Raw genomic sequence first — 21872 nt, 5'->3', positions numbered from 1 at the left:
TTACAATTAGAGCCTGCTTGCCCTGCTTAAGTGTCAATTCAATGTATTAACATACTTTTTTTTCTCAAGTCAGTTTTAGCATTCCATTAGTCTGCGTGATGTCTCACCATGTCAGCTGTGGGCAAAATTGGGGTTTTCAGTTTGTGTCACAGGCAAACCTAATTAAGCATGCAATGTGACTTTGAAATAGAACATTGTATACACAGAAATGCATAGGTCAACATATTTCCTTTCAACATATAATAAAGTTACATTTTCACATTAAGTCTGAAAGATGTGTTTTAAAATAGCAATCACACATTTGAATCAGAATTTGTTAATTAATGGAGAGCCTCCACTTGGTCACTCAGTAACTCTCCGCTAATAGGAAACCTTAATTTCTTGGAGTTAATTATATCAGAAGATGATTGCTGAGTTTTTCTTTGCTTGAAATCAATAGCCATATTTATAAGGCTAAATTCCTCTTTTGAATAAATCATTCTGAAATTTAGTGTAGAAAAAAGTCCATTATAATTTATAGTTTCATCATTTCAGATACTGGTTTTAAACTATATTGCAATGGAAAATATCTAGGATATTATTGACATTTCCTCATCAAGAGTAGCCTGCTACTGTTAATATAATTTTATGTTTTCAGGTAAATTATAATTGAAAGAAGTCATCTTCAAATTTAATCCCCTAACTGCTTCATTTTGGGAACATATGTTCACATCAGTATGACCTTCATCTCATTAGTCCCGAACATATTAATTTCCCTGTAAATAATAAATAATGGAACAGTATGACAGAAGTTAGTGCAGGCCTCTGTGCATAAAGATTGACTTAATATTGTGTAACCTCTAAGTTTTCCATGGCATACTTGAACTTAATTCTCTGCACAACATCCAGCACTTCTTAATATCCAATACTCTTTTGCTATGCCTTCTGGATCGCCTGTCGTTAGCAGCAAATTCTCCAATACCACACAATCTCTTTTGTGTACTTCTTTTTCTAACAGAAATCTGAGGATCTTTAGTCCCCTTAGGTGGCTACTGTTCTTCTTCCACAACCTGTGTATCACTGGTAAGGAAATATATGGAAAGCCTTGCCCTTCTTATCATATCCAGACCATTTCTCTTCCTCCTCCTGAAAAGTCTATCTATTTTTAGCATAGGACATCATCTATACTATTCTCTAACTCTTTGTTCCTTCCTCCCCAGGCTACTTTTCAAGTATCTTTTCTTCTCTCAGGTCCCACCCATCTCCTACTAAAGAATTTAGCATCTGGCTTGCTGTCCCTTTCTCTACCACTCTGTCATCTTCCCTGATGTCTTTGATAACCATCTTGTAAATCCACCCACTGTGGTTACTTAAATTCTCTGACAATTATTTTGCAATGACTTACCCTCTTCCTCCTGATCTTGGCAAATTTTCTATGGTCATATGTTCTAATGTATCCTGACCTGTAATTGTACACCCTACAACATCTTGATTTAAGTTTCTACTCTCTGATCACTAATTCATGTATTTCAAGTTAACTAATTTGTGGGCTTTAACACCAAAATTACGTAATTCTTTTCATACAGCCAGTAGGCACCTCTAATTATTTGACTGCACTCTCTTTCCTCTGCCCATCACCCTTGCCTTGGTCTTCATTTTGCTTTTACAGAGTATAGCCCTATATCCATTCTTAAACTCTTTTCTTCTCTTTTTCTATGTTCTATTGATCTGAAAACACAAAACCTGTTTAACTCTCTATCCCATCAGGTAAACCTGGGTCTGCTTTCTTTTACACATGTCTAATGTGGCATCTCACACTTAATATATTCCAAAGTAATGGGTTGATTTTCAATCCCTGGATAAACCTGCTTTTCTGTTAATGTTCTTTAGACTGATCTTTGATTTCTCTGTCTCTATCTCAGCCCACTTCTTGTCTATCATTAGCAGACCCTTTAAGTTCTCCTATAAATACATTTCATGGATATGAACATTTTTATCATTATGAAGTCAACACCTTTGTTCAAGCCAGCAAAGATTCTCATCTGGAACAGTTTGATAGCCTTCCACTTGACCTCCTTGTTTTGACCTCATTTAAGTATTTGTAGGACTTTGAATGAAAGCCTCACTAAGAAAAGTGATTCAAGTGAGGTGAGGGAACATGCAACACTCAGGAGGAAAAATGTCCATGACAGTGCATGGGGGAGGAAGTACACAATGCACAATCCCTGGCCTACTGAGATCACTCTAATGAGACCAGTGCAATTGGTCTGGAGAAAGCAGGGGAAAGTAGTGATAATGGAGAGGAAACCAGAGATAGGAACAGTTGCAGACCATGCATGCCACTCCAAGTCTTAGAATTTTACTCAAAGTAAAATAGGAAGTGTTACAGTGTCGCTGGCAAATGAAGAGCATTGTCTTCCCTATCTTGTAAAATGGTATAATGCTATAACTTATAAATTAGTATATCATGCTAACTTTCATTAGAAAATACAACTATTTTTGTCTAATAACATTGTTTTAAAGCTTAAAGAGCTGTGAAATATGAATCATATGTTTTGAAATCCAGACAATGACTCAATTACTCAGTTTAAGCAAAAAAATAAATAAATAAATTGATAAAATGAGTGTATAAGTTAGACATTTGTCTATGCTCTAACAAGTCAGAGTAAGCAAGCATATAATGGTATTGCAAAGCTTCTGTTCTAAGAATAAGTCTATCTCACTCAAATGGTTTTTTCCAAGAAGTGGAAGTGGTACATGACAGTGTTGAAATTGATACAAGTAACTCTGCATCAGAATTTCCATCTATAGATTATGAAACCAAAAAGACAAAAGTGAACCATAATGCTTTCTTTGTGACAAAAATTACAACTCAAGTGTAATCCAATGGTACAGACCCAGAAAAAAATATGTAGCAAAACCTCCTCCAAGTCTTCAAACAAATGATAGGAGTATTTCAAGATAAAAGGGTCAGAGAAAATTATTTGGAGTTACTTTATAACTATCACCTTCCATTTCCTAGAATAGTCTAGAGCTTGAAAGAGCCATTTCAGCATCTAGAAAACTTTAATCAAGAAGATGCTCCCAATCCAGGAGTGACACTGTTAACATACTGTTTTTGAAGCTAGCTCTTTAAAAAAAAAAATCGGATAGTATTTAATTTTCAATTTTCATTGTTGTTGTGGTTACTTCACTGTTGTAATACATTTCTTTAATAACTCCCCTACCAATTATCTATAATAGCACTGCACACTTCATTTTTTATTTTATTAAGTTTAAGTTTTCCTTGACATTATCCTTGACATATCCTTGGAAAAACTTGCTAATTGCTTAGGTTCATTGATTTTCATTTTATTTTGTGAATTTTGTACACTTTAAAAATAAATATATGTAGTAATATATTTCTTCTTTCATTCAGTATTTCTTCATTACATGTATTATTTGTCAAGATGCTGGTGATGAAATTTGCTGTTATTACTCTGTTTTATTCAAGGCTTTGTCCCCAAATGAGCCTAACACTTCTCATTAAAACAGTAGAATGTATTCCATAGGTCATTGAACAAAGTTTGGGATACTCTGTCCAAGAAATAGAGTAAAGATAATTGTCTAATAAATATTGACTTAATTGACAAAATACAGCCCAATAATGGAAAGACATCTCAGGCAGTTATAGGAAATCATTTTGGGAGGAAAAAGAAAAGGAGAAGATAAAAGTGTGTTTTATTTTCTCCAAGCTTTTCCACTAACATATTTTATTTCCATTATCTTTCTTTTCTTTTCCTTACAGGTATCTAATTCAGTTCCTCTGTTCTATATATTATCTCCCTTTTTACCACTAAAAATAACACCTTAAACATTTTCATCACAATTATTTACAACCCTCTTACCCTCCATCTTTATAAAAAATATTTACTATTTCCTACTACTTTAATATTTACTATTAAACAATAGTTTCATACAAAAATATAATTATACATTGGATATTCCAGGAACATGGTGATCTGAACAGCATTTCTTTCCCCTCTCCCCATACTTAACACAGCTGACTTCTTTGACCAAAATGATTACTAGACACCTTGAGCAGCTAAAATGAGTTAGGTCTTGGTTTCCCTGACTATCTCAACAGAAGGGACTTACGCAGATTCTCTTTCTTTGTGAGCTAGGAAGCATTTGTAAATTAGCAGAGGGACAACAGAACAATAACCAGACTATAGCAGCTACTTCATCAGTATAAACACTTTGACTAGGTCAAAATCAACCTACTTAAATGTTCTTGTTATAATTTGCCATATAGTCAACTAAGTTCTGAGTTTAAGGACCCAAGGCTGTCAGCGAGAGTTTGCTCAATGATACTATGGAGGCCAGAGGCCAGATCTGTGACACTAAGGAGAAGACTAATGTTCTAGCTGCTTCAACTTTCTTGGCCCAATTTGTCCTTCCATTCACTGAAGGATACTGCACTTAAGACACTGAGTTAGCAAAGAAAAATACTGGATACAAGAAAGGCCAGAGACTTAGGAGAGGAGCATGAGTTAAAATGAAACAATCACAACTTGAGGATATTAGAATCTCTGGAGGAGAAAAAGTTCATGAAAATTAGATAAATATAGTCAAAATTAGTGAAAAGATTCCAGAGGAGAGCACATAGATATATATACATATCAAGACTACAACTAAAAAACATACTATTAAATTAACAACATGGGTGGAAAATTGGAAGGGAAGTGGTAATCCAAATTATAGAAATCTACAATGCTTTATGGAAGAAGTATTTTAAAGTAAAGAAAAGAGTAAATACATGGGCATCTGCTTTTATCTTCATCTACATACTTGACCCCACCTTAAATTCTTCCTGGTCTTCTGAAATAGTAATTGCCCATGAGGTGGTCCCTGATGCAAACTTTGGGAAAACAGCAACCACCTGTGCTTGCCATACATACACTCTAGCCTGCATTTCTCTTGAAATATCTATATTTAAGTTTTTATTTCCTGTCCTCTACCACTAAAAGATGAACCCCAGGAGGGAAAAATAAACAAACAAACAAACAAACAGAAACTTATTCATTGAATACACACTGCGGCTAGAAAAATAACTACTTACAGTAGGAGCTCAAGGATTATTTTCTGAAGAGCTTAATGGATGAATTAGTTAATGAATCACGATGAAGAAAGTTGAGTATCTTGAAGAATAGATCAAGGAGATCTAACGTGTGAATGATAGCAGCTCTAGAAGGAGTAAAAAGAACATATGGAAGAGAAGCAATAATTAATCAAGTTGTGGAATATTTCTGTGAGCTGGAGCAAGGGCTGAGTCTGAGTATTAAAAACACTCTATCCAAGCTAGACTGATGATAAAAAGCAAATAGTGAAATATCTATCAAGCTTTAAGGCAGGGAAAAACAATTTACCTACAAAGGAAAAGTAATCAGCATGGCATCACATTGTTTATTTTCAACACCAGTCGCTTCAGGACAGTGATATAACATTTATAGCTTTAGAAAGCATCTATAGACTACCAAGAGAAAATATTGCCTCCTCCAAATCTTAGACATGACTACTATATATTGGGTGTTAAGAGAAATATTTATATTTATGCAATCAGAAAACCTATTATCCAGGCAATCTATCTTAAGAAGATAACTGGAAAATATTCTTTCTGAATATAAAATGGACTAGAATAAAAATTTCAAAAAGGGAATATGGATTAAAAATGAAGATTAAAATGTGCATGTATGTGTGTACATGTGCATGTGTGCACATACATGTTCATATACTCACATAGGTGACTATAAATAGATAATGATAGAATATCAAGGTACATATATAATATAAAATACGTGCTAAAATAGGGCTCCTGAACCAGATGGGACATCCATGGAGGAAACTGTATTTAAGGTCAAGAATTAAAAGAAATAAATTATGTGAACAAGATCCTAGGAATTGTCAGTGGAAAGGAAGGTAGACATCATGAGGAAGAAATATGGGGTTCCACAGGGAAAATTATGTATCCAGATTAGTGAAACAATTAATCTTTGTTGCCCCCCCCCCAAAAAACATAGTAAAGATTATGTGATTGGCTATACATCAAAGAAATAGAAGGTTACCATTAACAGAATGTAAATGTTTTGGAGCCTTTCATTTATTTTCTTTTCTTTCTATCCTCTTTTTTTTTTTTTTTTTGGTTGGGGGAGAGATTTTCTGAACTATGAAGAGCAGAAGAGGGAAAGGAAGGAAGGAAGGGAGAGAGGGAGGAAGAGAGGAAGGGGAGAAGGGAAGGGAAAAAAAAAAAGAAGAGGAGGAAAGGATCTGTGAAACCCTGAAAGACTATTTCTCTACAAAAAGAAGTACTTATCCCAAGGGTAGAGATGAATACCAGTGCCTGGATTCATTCTCCTGATTATAAAGAGCTATATGTAAACCAAAAGGACCCAAGTATGCAGACCTCTGCTATTAGAATCTTCTAAATGCATGGGTTTCCAAGGAGGTAGAATAGTTCCCTAGCTACTTTATAGGAAAAGTTTGAGTCATAGAGATTATCAGCAAATTCAGCAAAGCCACGGGCAGTGGAAAGCTGAGAAACAGCCTGCGTTCACGGTGGTATTGGCATACACAGTAGAAAGTTTGGCATGGTTAGGGTAGAATAAAAGTGAAGGTATGGGCAAGAAAGTTGACACAGGGTTCTGGGAAGAGTGGCAACTGTTGAAGTAGAACCAACATGAAAGGCTAGTGCTGCAGTTTTTGAATTTATGAAATGATCACAGAGTAAGGATAAGTAGTAGGATGAGCAGTACCATGTATTTACATGATCCAGCATATACCAATGGATGGCAGATAATAGGAGGGAACAAGCATTTTTGAAGGTAAGCAGATAAGGCTTCACCTTAATTTCACATCTAAAGGTTTATGTGACAATTCTTTGACCCTCTGAAGCACCTCAATCTCACTTTTTTTTTGAACTTCAGTTAATTTAAGTTAATCATAGTCTTCAGTATAATAACATTCAACCACTGATTCATATAAGGACTCTTTCATCTTTTATACTTGGTTGGTTGTTTATTTTCTTTCATTCCCATTCCTTACTTCTGAATATTGGTAACTCCTATCAAATTCCTTCATTATCTCTTTCTCCTCTCATCTTTTGCTACTCTCATTATTTACATTGAGCTCTAGTCATGAAGAACCACTTGCAGTTGCCTGAGGAGAGCATGTTTATTCTCCATTCAAGAGTAATAGGATAGCACAAAGTCTATACTTTATATATGAGAAAAATCTAAATTTGTGCTAAATTAGTTAAATAAAATATATTTTTAAATATACAATGAAAATCAGATTCATTAACATGAAACTTTTGATGACCAAGGTTTTTGAAGAAGAAAGGACAATTTGGACAGGAATTGGCTTCTTGTTTATAATGTAATAATCCTTGGATTATTGGTCGTATGGAAACAATGGTGATATATTAAGGCGGTGGACTAGAATGACCTATTACATTAGCAGTTGTATCCTTTCTGTAGGCACTTCGTTTGGAACATCATGGGGGAAATATGGATATAAATGAATATTTACTACATCTGATTATTTCTTCAGGATAAATTCCTAGAAATAGAATTTGGTATCAATGATACCATATACTTATTTTCATTTTCAAATATGAGTTTGGTGGTAACAATTTTTATTTTACATTTTGAGGCTTTTGCATCCAAATTCTGATAACTAGCATACATTTCCTAAGATTTAAGACTTACATATCATGAGAATCATCTCTTTCATAGGAATTAGAATTCTTCATCCATATAAATAAATAAGTCCAGCATCTTTTAGTTTGTTTAGCCAAATATTTTGTTCTATTCAGCTATTCTTATTTTCATTCAATTTTGGCAATCTATATTTCGACATAAACATTTTAGCATATTTGCATTGGGGAATATGTAGTGTTGTTAAATTCCATTTGTCCTCATATTCCCTTTTACATTTTTTTATTTTTGCATATTTGTGTTCTTTCTCTTGATTTCTTAATTACACATTCCAGAAAAATATCTTTATCTCATGATCTTTTTAAATAAATGATTCTGGCCTTATTAATTGTAGTACTTTTCTCTTGATGTGAAATGTAGTCAGTGTAATTTTGTACTAAGTCTTCATTTAAAATAAAATTATTGGGTACTGTATGTGTCCTAAAAAAAACTTTAAAAAAATCAGTTTTGCTTAATATTGTAATGTCATAGGGAATGTATAAGTAGGCCAATACAGTTTATTTTATGAAGGTAGAACTATACCTTGGTAATAGTAATAGAAAGGGTAAAAAAAAACTAAATATAATAAAATGTACAGAATTTTTAAAATTGCTAAATATTAGCTATCATGTTCTGATATTCACACAGACTACTTCATAAAATAGTGTCTTCATCCTTATCAAACTGTTAAAAAATCGTCATTCACAGTGCTTTAACTGTTCATTTTTTAAATATTTTTTCTTTTGCTTTTTGCTCTAGATTCTCAAATATAAATTGTACACTATTTTTGACATTTTGGGGGGAGTGAGGTGACAATTCATACTTTATTGTTTATGTTGAATGTATTTTATTTCTATCTAGTCTTATTTCAAAGCATTTCTTTATTCACTCATTTGGCTCTATTTTAATTTTTGTTAACCACTAAGTCACCTCCCTATTTATATACTATCTCACTGTATTATCTTCTATATTGTATTTCATAAAAAGTCTTATTTGTTTAACTTATTAAGTCAAACTCAACTGATGCTATTTGAAATTTCTCTCTTCTTTTATGTATTTTCCCCTTATCTTTAGCATCTTTCATCTTTACTTGCACTTTTGTAATAGAATTTCTCAAACTGTCCATATTATTCTAGAGTTTGCTTTTATTTATTTTTCTTTGTTTTTATTTTCTCTGGTTTAAGTTCTTAAGTAGCAAGAATACTATTCAAGCCTTTTCGTTCCTGGCTGCAGGCTGAGTTGTTAGGATATCATTAGGATATGAGATTCAAAATCTCCTCTTAGATTTCAAACTATGAGTAGGAGTTTAGGCATGGAAGGTTGATAGCCTGTAACTTAACAGGAAAATTTTCTCATTATGGGTTTCCTGTGCCTTTGGGTTAAACCTCCCTGGGCCAAGTATTATAGATGGTGTTTTGGGGCTTCTTTCTTAGTATATTTGTGGAGTGCTTACACTTGGGCACAATTTTCATAATTAATACGTTCTGCTTTGTTTCTTTCTCAGAGTTGCTGCTCCCTATCTTCTTTATTCAGCAAACTGTTGATCTGATTTCATGAAGGACTGAATATTAGTCCTTCATTTAGTTTATAGCTCTGATCTTTCTCTTTGGAAACCATACTCCAGAACAATATAAGGCCAAATACCACACATGTCCTTAGCTGGTCTTGGACAATTTGATTCATTCCCTCTCAAAGGAGAATTGAGACATGATATGTACAACTCACCAAAATCTGAGAATATTCTGGTGCTCCCTTATTCCTTATTCAACTCCTAGTCCCCAGTAGGAAAGGGTGAAAATGATATCTTTCACAACAAAGTGGTACTTGAAGTAATTTCTTGGTTTCTAGGTAGACCCTCAAAATGAGGGAAGTAAGGTAAACATGTCCTAACAGGTTTAATTAAAGGAGTAGCAGATACAGTACATTTAAACTTAATGCCATACTTAATTTTAATAACAGCTCTAAAATTAATGATATGATCAAAATAAATCTCCTAACTTCTCTGAGTTTGTTCTTTCATTTAATATAGTGGTAATAATATATATCACACAGGGTTTATAAGGATTGAATGAGAAAATAAGAAAATAGTGGTAAAACAATTAGCCTAGTGGCTGGCACATAACAGGTGCTTAAAAAAACCCTGATGGTATTCCTGACATAAATGAAGAAATGGTTTAATTCTACAAGGTGAAAGTTTCAGGCTGTATTTTGAGCAGTGGTAAAAGAGAATTACTAAAGTATTTTACAAGTGTTATTTCAGTTAAACTGTGTCAACGACCTTTGATTCCTTCTTTTATGAAATTACTTTGTGTTCTTATATTTGAAATAATTAATATATGATATAATTCACTTTGTTGTTAAATCAGCTTGTAACAACTTAGTCTTAAGTATTTTGAGGGCTCCTGGGTGGCTCAGTTTGTTAAGTGCCTGACTCTTGATTTTGGTTCAGATCATGGTCTCAGGGTCATGAGATTGAGCACCGTGCTTGCTCTCTGCTGGGTGCAGAGCCTACTTAAGATTCTCTCTCTCTCTATCCCTGCCCCCCCCCACACATTCTCTCTCACTCTCTCTCTCGAAAAAGAAGAAAAAAAAAAGTACTATTTCATCTTAAAATCTCTAGTATCTACTTTAGAGAGACACAGTGTCATTTAATTTGGTGCTACATTCACTTTTTTTTTTAAGATTTTATTTATTCATTTGAGAGAAATACAGAGACAGAGATGGAGAGAGAGAGCACAAGCAGGGGGAGAGGCAGAGGGAGAGGGAGAAGCAGACTCCCCACTGAGCTGGGAGCCAGACATGGGGCCCGATCCCAGGACCTGGAGATCATTACCTGAGCCAAAGACAGATGCTTAACCATCTAAGCTACTCAGGCGCCCCTCCATTCACTTTTAATAGAAAGTTTACTAAATGTGATTTAAAGTACAGGAATATTTCTCACAGATTAATGAGAGTGAGGGCAAAGGAAGACAGTACACCATGTATTCTTAGCATCTTATTGTTTGCAGCTAGTGAATTGAAGTAAACTGGAATCCAGATTTGCTTTTGTGTGTGTCTCAACCTATCTATAGAGATGCTATCAGCTAAGAATGCCTGGGGCACTCACCAGGGCTGATATTACTCGTGGCAGCCTCCATGTATGTTTCTCCCACAGGAACCAATGTTGTGGACTCTGTGGTTCTCATGCTTGCAAGATGCACTAGCATCAACCATCAGGGATCCTCAAAAAACAAGGTTTATTACTCAAGTCCTGGGGGGAGGAGGGTAAAGGGCATACCCACGGGCCAGCAGCCAAGTTGCTAGCAGAGTAAGAGAAAGAGAAACTATGTGGACCTCGGGTTCTGCTTTAATTGGGGTCAAGAGTGGGGCACATAAGGTTTCCCAGATTCACTCTTTATTTTTGAATTTAGAATGAAAGAGTGGGAATTAGGGAGCAGGAAAGGTAGTGGTCAGTTATTTAGTTACACAGGGATTTGTAGAAAGGGAAATCATGGTGGGGGGTGGGGTGGGGGGAGGGCCTGTCTTCTTATCTCTCTGTGTAGCTAGTAACTGTGTCATATAGCTGGCAATATATTTATTGAAGGTGGATGTCTGAAAGGGTTGCCTTGGCAATCAAAAGCTTAATATCAGGCATTGGCATTACAATCAAAAAAGCTTATTCCTAGGCACTTATACTACAAGATTGCTTTATTTAGGGGGAAAAAAAAAAGTAAAGATGACAGTAAATAAAACCCTATAAGTAGCCTAACTATGACCATACCATTACTGCTCACTGTAACACTTTTTACTATGTCTCAAATTTATGTGTGTCATTAAATCCTTTTAGCACATCATCAGTATATAATGGCTTTACTAAGCATTAGAAATATCACTTGTCACCCTTTTTTCACATTTTAACAATTGTCACATTTATTCCTAAATGTGTATTTTATTGTTAAATATTTGGTTGGGCCAAAGTTGATTTTGATGTTAAATTCACAAAAGATAATATTAAATCTATTAAATGAATGTGGTTTACTCTGATTCTCACTAAATAGATCATTTTTTCTCCTTTGCTAAGAACACAAACATGCATAGACAAAATTAATGATTAAAAGTATCAAGTAATAATATATGTTGTATGTAATTTAAACAAAGCATTATTATTTTTGTCAGACTGTTAATAGGCTTTTGTGAAAATATTTAAATTGTAACTTTTCTTATTTACATGGATATGTTTACAGTTGTTTGCCAGGATTTACTGGAAAAAACTGTGAGAAAGTAATTGACCACTGTAGACTGCTCAGCATCAACTGTCTGAATGAAGGATGGTGTTTCTATATAAGTGGAAGATTCAGAGTAAGTAATTTAATACATGACAGAGTAATTTAACACTTTAAAATACAATAGCTTCAGGCAGTCTGTATTTCAAATGCTTTTATTAATCTAAACCAGAGAATTATATCTTTATATGTATATTTAAACATGACTTATATAAAGTTTAGTAATAGAGATTTTTAACTTATAAGAATTATGTTGAGAGCACATTAACAAGAGTTCTAGGCAGTATGTTTATTATAAAATAAGTATATAGCTAACTGAGTCCTGGCAGTGTATCTCTGTGTACGTAAAACCACAGTTACTAATGCCTTAAGCTCTTACATTAGATAGAGAATAAAATTAGTATGGCAGTTAGGATATACATTATGCTTTTTATTGAAGGATAGCTTTTGAAATGACTTTACAAGTACCCAGTGGGTGTGCAACACACAGTAAGGCATATCCTACAACTCATCATTTCCACTTTCAGGTATGTCTATTGGAAGAATTATAAGGTATATACAAGAATGTATGCATATATAAGAATTTTCACATCAAATCTGAAACAAGCTAAAGCCTATGGATAGGAGAGTGGATAAATTCACTATGGCAGAGTCACACCAAGCGATTATAATGAGTAGTTAAAATGAGTGAACAATAGCTACATTTATTAATACTTTTAAATATCAAAACATTATGTTGAATTTTAAAATCTTATTGAAGACTAACATAGGTAGATAGTCTGATAATGATTAATTTTTTAAACACAAGAAAGTCCATATTTTCTATGACTGACATATAGCTAAAGTATAAATGTATATATCAGAAATATACACACCGGCTTTACTAGAAGGGCTCTCTATAAAGAGACAGCTGGGGAAAAGATCAGTGAGAGTACAGAAGGAAATTCTAATCAATTTATGATACTGTATTTCTTAAAACTGTTTGGGCAAATAATGACAGTAGAATTATGGAATTCCTTTTATTGTTTTCTCTAAATACAAAATATTTTAATAAAATATTTTTAAAGTAATGAAAAGTCAATTTATGGAATGAATCATGGACACATTTCTGTGTATATTTCTGGAAACGTATGCTAAAATATAATAATGTTACTATGCAAGAACATATGGGATAAGAACAGAACGTTTCTTTCACAGCTGTAAAACGTTGATATTATAACATGTCATATATGGTCATTACTTTATTTGCTCTTCACATAAATACCATTCCATTTTATAGAAAATTAAAATGTCTATTGAGTCTTTAATATTTTCACAAATTCATACATATTGGTAAGGATAGATGAAGCTAGATTTAAATGTACTCCAAGCAACTCTAGAACTCAATACTTCTAAGTACCATACATATCGACTTTCAGTAAAAAGAATGTACTAGCATCTCTTTTTCCTTTAAGATATTTTTACCCTTTCCTTAAGAGGAGATGGTCTAATTGAAATGTCCTTCCTGCTTTGGTTTAAATTTCTTTTATAATATACTATCCAGTTTTGAGTTTTGCTTTCTGTTTTGTCTTGGGATAGTCTCTGAGAATTTATCTCTGACTTTCATTTTTAAATTTCTCTTCCTCCACCATGATTTCTCCCTGGAAAATCTCGCTTGTTCTAGTGTCTCAACAATTATCTATGTTACTGACTCTAAATTCAATTTTAATTTATTTTTAAGGAATTTGACTGGAGTTATCATTAACTTGCCAAATCTGCTTTTTCTGTAATTCTACTTTAAGTTTAATGACTTCCACTACATAAAATATTAGCAAGAAGGAAATGCTGTTGGCTTTCTCACTGGGCTAAAATTTAGGTGATGATGAGATAATGTGCATTACTAATGTTTTTAACACTATAATATTTTTTCAAAAAATATGCTTTTCCCTACTGATTAATAATCCTAGTTATGGCTGTACTGAAGTTCTGAAATAGTTTATATTTCAGTTCATTTAATTTAAAATTTAACGTATATATACAAATATATTGTTCAGATTGTGTAATGGTTATGGATAGTGGGAATTAATATTACTTTTTATGATACTTAAGTTCAATGTGATATGTTAAAGAAAATAAAATATATATTATTCAAATTATTCTTAGCATATAAATATAAAATGCATTTTTGGAATTTTTAACTGATATTTGTTTTTCTATTCTGATGTTTGCATTATTTTTTTAATTTTAATAAACATATAATGTATTTTTATCCCCAGGGGTACAGGTCTGTGAATCGCCAGGTTTACACATTTCACAGCACTCATCATAGCACATACCCTCCCCAATGTCCATTTCCCCACCACCCTCTCCCGTCCCCCCTCCCCCCAGCAACCCTCAGTCTGTTTTTTGAGATTGAGTCTTTTATGGTTTGTATCCCTCCCAATCCCATCTTTTCATTTTTTCTTTTCCTACCTCCCCCCAATCCCCCAAATTGCATCTCCACTTCCTTATATCAAAGAGATCATATGATAGTTGTCCTTCTCCGATTGACTTATTTCACTAAGCATAATACCCTCTAGTTCCATCCACGTCGTCGCAAATGGCAAGATTTCATGTCTTTTGATGGCTTCATAGTATTCCATTGTGTATATACACCACTTCTTCTTCACCCATTCATCTGTTGATGGGCATCTAGGCTCTTTCCACAGTTTGGCTATTGTGGACATTGCTGCTATAAACATTCAGGTGCACGTGCCCGTTCAGAGCACCACGTTTGTATCTTTAGGATATATACCCAGTAGTGCAATTGCTGGGTCATAGGGTAGCTCTATTTTCAGTTTTTTGAGGAACTTCCACACTGTTTTCCAGAGTGGTTGCACCAGCTTGCATTCCCACCAGCAATGTAGGAGGGTTCCCCTCTTTCCGCATCCTCGCCAGCATCTGTCATTTCTTGACTTGTTAATTTTAGCCACTCTGACTGGTGTGAGGTGGTATCTCATTGTGGTTTTGATTTGTATTTCCCTGATGCCAAGTGATGTGGAGCATTTTTTCATGTGTCTGTTGGCCATCTGGATGTCTTCTTTGCAGAAATGTCTGTTCATGTCCTCTGCCCATTTCTTGACTGGATTATTTGTTCTTTGGGTATTGAGTTTGATAAGCTCTTTATAGATTTTGGATGCTAGCCCTTTATCTGATATGTGGTTTGCAAATATCTTCTCCCATTCTGTCAGTTGTCTTTTGATTTTGTTAACTGTTTCCTTTGCTGTGGAAAAACTTTTGATCTTGATGAAATCCCAATAGTTCATTTTTGCCCTTGCACCCCTTGCCTTTGCCGATGTTCCTAGGAAGAAGTTGCTGCAGTTGAGGTCAAAGAGGTTGCTGCCTGCATTCTCCTCAAGAATTTTGATAGATTCCTTTCTCACATTGAGGTCCTTCATCCATTTTGAGTCTATTTTCATGTGTGGTATAAGGAAATAGTCCAATTTCATTTTTCTGCATGTGGCTGTCCAATTTTCCCAGCACCATTTGTTGAAGAGGCTGTCTTTTTTCCATTGGATATTCTTTCCTGCTTTGTCGAAGATTAGTTGACCATAGAGTTGAGGGTCTATTTCTGGGCTCTCTATTCTGTTCCATTGATCTATGTGTCTGTTTTTGTTCCAGTACCATACTGTCTTGATGATGACAGCTTTGTAATAGAGCTTGAAGTCCGGAATTGTGATGCCACCGACTTTGGCTTTCTTTTTCAATATTCCTTTGGCTATTCGAGGTCTTTTCTGGTTCCATATAAATTTTAGGATTATTTGTTCTATTTCTTGAAAAAAAAATGGATGGAATTTTGATAGGGATTGCATTAAATGTGTAGATTGCTTTAGGTAGCATAGACATTTTCACAATATTTGTTCTTCCAATCCATGAGCATGGAATATTTTTCCATTTCTTTGTGTCTTCCTCAATTTCTTTCATGAGTACTTTATAGTTTTCTGAGTACAGATTCTTGGCCTCTTTGGTTAGATTTATTCCTAGGTATCTTATGGTTTTGGGTGCAATTGTAAATGGGACTGACTCCTCAATTTCTCTTTCTTCTGTCTTGTTGTTAGTGTAAAGAAATGCGACTGATTTCTGTGCATTGACTTTATATCCTGACACTTTACTGAATTCCTGTATAAGTTCTAGCAGTTTTGGAGTGGAGCCTTTTGGGTTTTCCACATATAGTATCATATCATCTGCAAAGAGTGAGAGTTTGACTTCTTCTTTGCCAATTTGGATGCCTTTAATTTCTTTTTGTTGTCTGATTGCTGAGGCTAGGACTTCTAATACTATGTTGAACAGCAGTGGTGATAACAGACATCCCTGCCCTGTTCCTGACCTTAGCGAAAAAGCTTTCAGTTTTTTCTCCATTGAGAATGATATTTGCGGTGGGTTTTTCATAGATGGCTTTGATAATATTGAGGTATGTGCCTTCTATACCTACACTTTGAAGAGTTTTAATCAGGAAGGGATGCTGCACTTTGTCAAATGCTTTTTCAGCATCTATTGAGAGTATCATATGGTTCTTGCTCTTTCTTTTATTAATGTATTGTATCACATTGATGGATTTGCGGATGTTGAACCAACCTTGCAGCCTTGGAATGAATCCCACTTGGTCGTGGTGAATAATCCTTTTAATGTACTGTTGGATCATATTGGCCAGTATTTTGGTGAGAATTTTCGCATCTGTGTTCATCAAGGATATGGGTCTGTAATTCTCTTTTTTTGGTGGGATCCTTGTCTGGTTTTGGGATCAAGGTGATGCTGGCCTCATAGAATGAGTTTGGAAGTTTTCCTTCCATTTCTATTTTTTGGAACAGTTTCAGGAGAATAGGAATTAATTCTTTTTTAAATGTTTGGTAGAATTCCCCTGGGAAGCTGTCTGGTCCTGGACTTTTGTTTGTTTGGAGATTTTTGATGACTGTTTCAATCTCCTTACTGGTTATGGGTCTGTTCAGGTTATCTATTTCTTCCTGGTTCAGTTGTGGTAGTTTATATGTCTCTAGAAATGTATGCATTTCTTCCAGATTGTCAAATTTGTTGGCGTAGAGTTGCTCGTAGTATGTTCTTATAATTGTTTGTATTTCTTTGGTGTTGGTTGTGATCTCTCCTCTTTCATTCATGATTTTATTTATTTGCGTCCTTTCTCTTTTTCTTTTTGATAAGTCTGGCCAGGGGTTTGTCAATCTTATTAATTCTTTCAAAGAACCAGTTCCTAGTTTTGTTGATTTGTTCTATTGTTTTTTTTTTCTTTTTAGTTTCTATTTCATTGATTTCTGCTCTGATCTTTATGATTTCTCTTCTCCTGCTGGGTTTAGGCTTTCTTTGTTGTTCTCTCTCCAGCTCCTTTAGGTGTAGGGTTAGGTTGTGTATTTGAGACCTTTCTTGTTTCTTGAGAAAGGCTTGCACTGCTATATATTTTCCTCTCAGGACTGCCTTTGTTGTGTCCCACAGATTTTGAACCGTTGTGATCTCATTATCATTTGTTTCCATGATTTTTTTCAATTCTTCTTTAATTTCCTGGTTGACCCATTTATTTTTTAGAAGGATGCTGTTTAGTCTCCATGTATTTGCATTCTTTCCAAATTTCCTCTTGTGATTGAGTTCTAGCTTCAGAGCATTGTGGTCTGAAAATATGCAGGGAATGATCTCAATATTTTGGTACTGACTGAGACTGATTTATGACCCAGGATGTGGTCTATTCTGGAGAATGTTCCATGTGCACTAGAGAAGAATGTATATTCAGTTGCTTTGGGATGGAATGTTCTAAATATATCTGTGATGTCCATCTGGTCCAGTGTGTCATTTAAGGCCTTTATTTCCTTGTTGATCTTTTGCTTAGATGATCTGTCCATTTCAGTAAGGGGATCTTAAAGTCCCCTGCTATTATTGTATTACTGTTGATGTATTTCTTTGATTTTGTTATTAATTGGTTTATATAGTTGGCTGCTCCCATTTTAGGGGCATAGATATTTAAGATTGTTAGGTCTTCTTGTTGGACAGACCCTTTGAGTATTATATAGTGTCCTTCCTCATCTCTTATTATAGTCTTTGGCTTAAAATCTAATTGATCTGATCTAAGGATTGCCACCCCAGCTTTCTTCTGATGTCCATTAGCATGGTACATTTTTTTCCACCCCCTCACTTTAAATCTGTAGGTGTCTTCGGGTCCAAAATGAGTTTCTTGTAGGCAGCATATTGATGGGTTTTGTTTTTTTATCCATTCTGATACCCTGTGTCTTTTGATTGGGGCATTTAGCCCCTTAACATTCAGGGTAACTATTGAGAGATATGAATTTAGTGCCATTGTATTACCTGTGATGGTGACTGTTACTGTATATTGTCTCTGTTTCTTTCTGATCTACTACTTTTAGGGTCTCTCTTTGCTTAGAGGACCCCTTTCAATGTTTCCTGTAGAGCTGGTTTGGTGTTTGCAAATTCTTTCAGCTTTTGTTTGTCCTGGAAGCTCTTTATCTCTCCTTCTATTTTCAATGATAGCCTAGCCGGATATAGTATTCTTGGCTGCATGTTTTTCTCGTTTAGTGCTCTGAAAATATCATGCCAGTTCTTTCTGGCCTGCCAGGTCTCTGTGGATAGGTCTGCTGCCAATCTAATGTTTTTACCCTTGTATGTTACACACTTCTTTTCCCGGGCTGCTTTCAGGATTTTCTTTTTTTCACTAAGACTTGTAAATTTTACTATCAGATGACAAGGTGTGGACCTATTTTTATTGATTTTGAGGGGCGTTCTTAGCATCTCCTGGATTTTGATGTTTGTTCCCTTTGCCATATTAGGGAAATTCTCTCCAATAATTTTCTCCAATATACCTTCTGCTCCCCTCTCTCTTTCTTCTTCTTCTGGAATCCAAATTATTCTAATGTTGTGTCATCTTATGGTGTCGCTTATCTCTCGAATTCTCTCCTCATGGTCCAGTATTTGTCTCTCTTTTGCTCAGCTTCTTTATTCTCTGTCATTTGGTCTTCTATGTCACTAATTCTTTCTTCTGCCTCATTTATCCTAGCAGTGAGAGCTTCCAGTTTTGATTGCACCTCATTAATAGCTTTTTTGTTTTCAACTTGGTTAGATTTTAGTTCTTTTATTTCTCCAGAAAGGGCTTTTATCTCTCCAGAGAGGGTTTCTCTAATATCTTCTATTCCTTTTTCGAGCCCGGCTAGAACCTTGAGAATTGTCATTCTGAACTCTAGATCTGTCATGTTACCAATGTCCATATTGATTAGGTCTCCAGCCTTCGGTACGGCCTCTTGTTCTTTTTTTTGAGGTGAGTTTTTCTGCCTTGTCATTTTGTCCAGATAAGATTTGCTTTCTCCTGCTGTGGAATTCTGCTGTTCTTAGTGACTGAAGTTGGTTTTGGATCGGTTTCTTGTTGATCTTCTGGGGGAGGGGCCTGTTGTAGTGATTCTCAAGTGTCTTTGCCGCAGGTGGAATTGCACTGCCTTTGCCAGGGGCCGGGCTAATAATCCGCTCGGGTTTGCTTTTGGGAGCTTTTGTTCCCTGAGCATTTTCCGTAGAGTTCCAGAGGACGGGAATGAAGATGGCGGCCTCCCAATCTTTGGCCCGGAGGAGCTGAGAGCTTGGGGTTCTGCTCCTCAGTGGGCCCTTAGGGAAAAGTGCCCAACCGCCCAGCCTCCCTGGCCTGCGGTCGCGCCTTGAGGAAAGCAGTCAATTGCTGGAACCTGGAGAAGAGCGCCCGGTCACTTCCGCCTCCGTGGCCTCTGGCCGTGCTCCGAACCCACCCAGCCTGCCACCGGCACAAGGTAACCCCAGGCTGAGAGCTCACTCCTCGGCTTTGTTGCTGGAGCCGGCTTCCCCGCTCTAATACCTGTGAGCTCTGTGGCACTCAGACACCCCCAGTCCTTCTGTGACCCCGCGGGACCTGGGGTTATGCTGACCCGCCTGGGTTTCCCCCCGGTTTAGCCTCTGGAGCGATGTCTCCCAGTGGAGCAGACTTTTAAAAGTCCCGATTTTGTGCTCCGTTGCTCTGCCGCTTGCCGGGAGCCGGCCCCTCCCCCCGGGGTCTATCTTCCTGTCGCTTTGGATTCACTTCTCCGCAATCCTACCTTTCAGAAAGTGATCGATTTTCTGTTTCTAGAATTGTTGCTCTTCTTCTCTTCGATTCCCGTTGGATTTGTAGGTGTTCACAATGGTTAGATAAGCTATCTAGCTCATCTCCTGCTACCCGATGTCTCTCAGCCTGCTACTTCTCCGCCATCTTGACTCCTCCCCCCCTCATGTTTGCATTATTAACTTCTGAATATATCAACCAATTTCAGAGAGACTATATGATGAACTATAATATTTTAGGAAGAGATTTGAACTATCTCTTCTCTTATGTGGAGAAAACAAATATATTTATATTCAGAGGGAAGATGAACAAAGCAGGCATAAGACAAGCAAAATGATACACTTAAATTGAATTATATCCAGGGTCACAATTAATGTAAATTGATTAACACTTCAGTTAATACACAGAGATTATTAATGATACACGAAACAAAACTCAAATGTTTAAAAGGTACTCATTTTATTTAAAAAGATCGAGACATATTGAAAGTAAAATAATGAGAGAGATATAAAAAATAGAAAAAATAATTACTGGTGTAGTTTTATTAATAAGGCAGATTTCAATATCGGGAACTATCAGAGATGAAGGACTTTATTTCAGAAAAAATAAGTGGGTCAACTAATCATACTGAATTATGCATGTAATAAAAGAGATTCAAAATATATGAACCAGAAACTGACATAATCCAAAAGAGGAATAAGTAAAAGTACAATTATAGTGGAGATGTGAATACTTCCCTTTCAGTAATTGGTAGAATAAGTTGAGAGAGAACCAGTAAGGATATACAAAATGTAAATGGTACTGTCAATCCACTTACCTGAATGACTACAAAATGGCACACAAAACAGTTGCAGATTATTTGTTCTTCTCAACAACACATGTACCTTATTCAGAGGCCTTTTTCATTATGGGGGAGCAGAGGGCCATAGCTGGGCCATTTCCTGTGTTCCTCCATGGAGACATCTTTATAGAAGGGGCCTTGACTGGGCCACATTTCTCCACATTGACTTAAAACTTTCCACTCCTAGCCCTCTTTCTTTACCTCCCCACCAAATCCATATAAAGAGTCAAGAGCTTTTTTTTTTTTTTTTTTAAGATTTTATTTATTTATTTGACAGGTAGAGATCACAAGTAGGCAGAGAGGCAGGCAGAGAGAGAGGAGGAAGCAGGCTCCCTGCTGAGCAGAACCCTGGGATCATGACCTGAGCCGAAGGCAGAGGCTTTAACCCACTGAGTCACCCAGGCGCCCAAGAGCTTTTTTTTAAAGGCTCCTTAGCAATGAGAGGATTCCCCCATCTATGTTTTCATTCACTGGCTCTTGCCTCATGTTGTTCCTTAGGGGGGAAAATGCCTGGTGTCTCTTTGTTCCTGTTGTGGCACTGTGGCAGTAAGTGAATAAAGGCTTGACTATTACTATTTACACTTCAGCTCTGTGTCCTAATTGAGCACCTTGACCCTTGATTGCTTGCCACAAAATTAAAAACACCCTGTCACAGTGGGGCATATTTGTTATCTCATATTACATGTATATCGGTCATTTTTAAAGAAAAAAGAAAAAAAGTTTCAACAGTAGATTTTTATAAATAATCTTTAGATAAAAAATACAAATGGAAAATAAGCACAATTTTAACATGTTCAAATCAGTGAAATATCATTTAAGGCAATATGGACATACCATTTTATATTTCTGCCTTAAAACATAAAACTATGCATATTTAATGCAACAGTATTTTCACATGTATTCAGGGAAAATAGGACCACCAGTTGGCATTTTAGAGTATATACCTAAAGTTTTTTCATCTGTAATAA

General features: G+C 35.6%; 1 protein-coding gene across 1 annotated transcript in view; it reads left to right on the top strand.

Moving 5' to 3' along the window:
• Positions 1-21872, top strand: part of EYS (eyes shut homolog) — a gene marked incomplete at both ends in the record, with an annotated part of 1618725 nt that overhangs the window by 88056 nt on the left and 1508797 nt on the right. Inside the window, one exon of the mRNA XM_080805925.1 lies at positions 11936-12050. Within this exon, the coding sequence (XP_080662051.1) occupies positions 11936-12050 (115 nt within the window). The remainder of the gene's footprint in view (positions 1-11935; positions 12051-21872) is intronic.

Source organism: Martes martes (genome assembly GCF_963455335.1).
Source record: "Martes martes genome assembly, chromosome: 6".
In the NCBI taxonomy this organism is placed as follows: domain Eukaryota; kingdom Metazoa; phylum Chordata; class Mammalia; order Carnivora; family Mustelidae; genus Martes; species Martes martes.
Note: the sequence above shows the minus strand (reverse complement) of the source record. Positions and strands in the feature narration are given on the sequence as shown.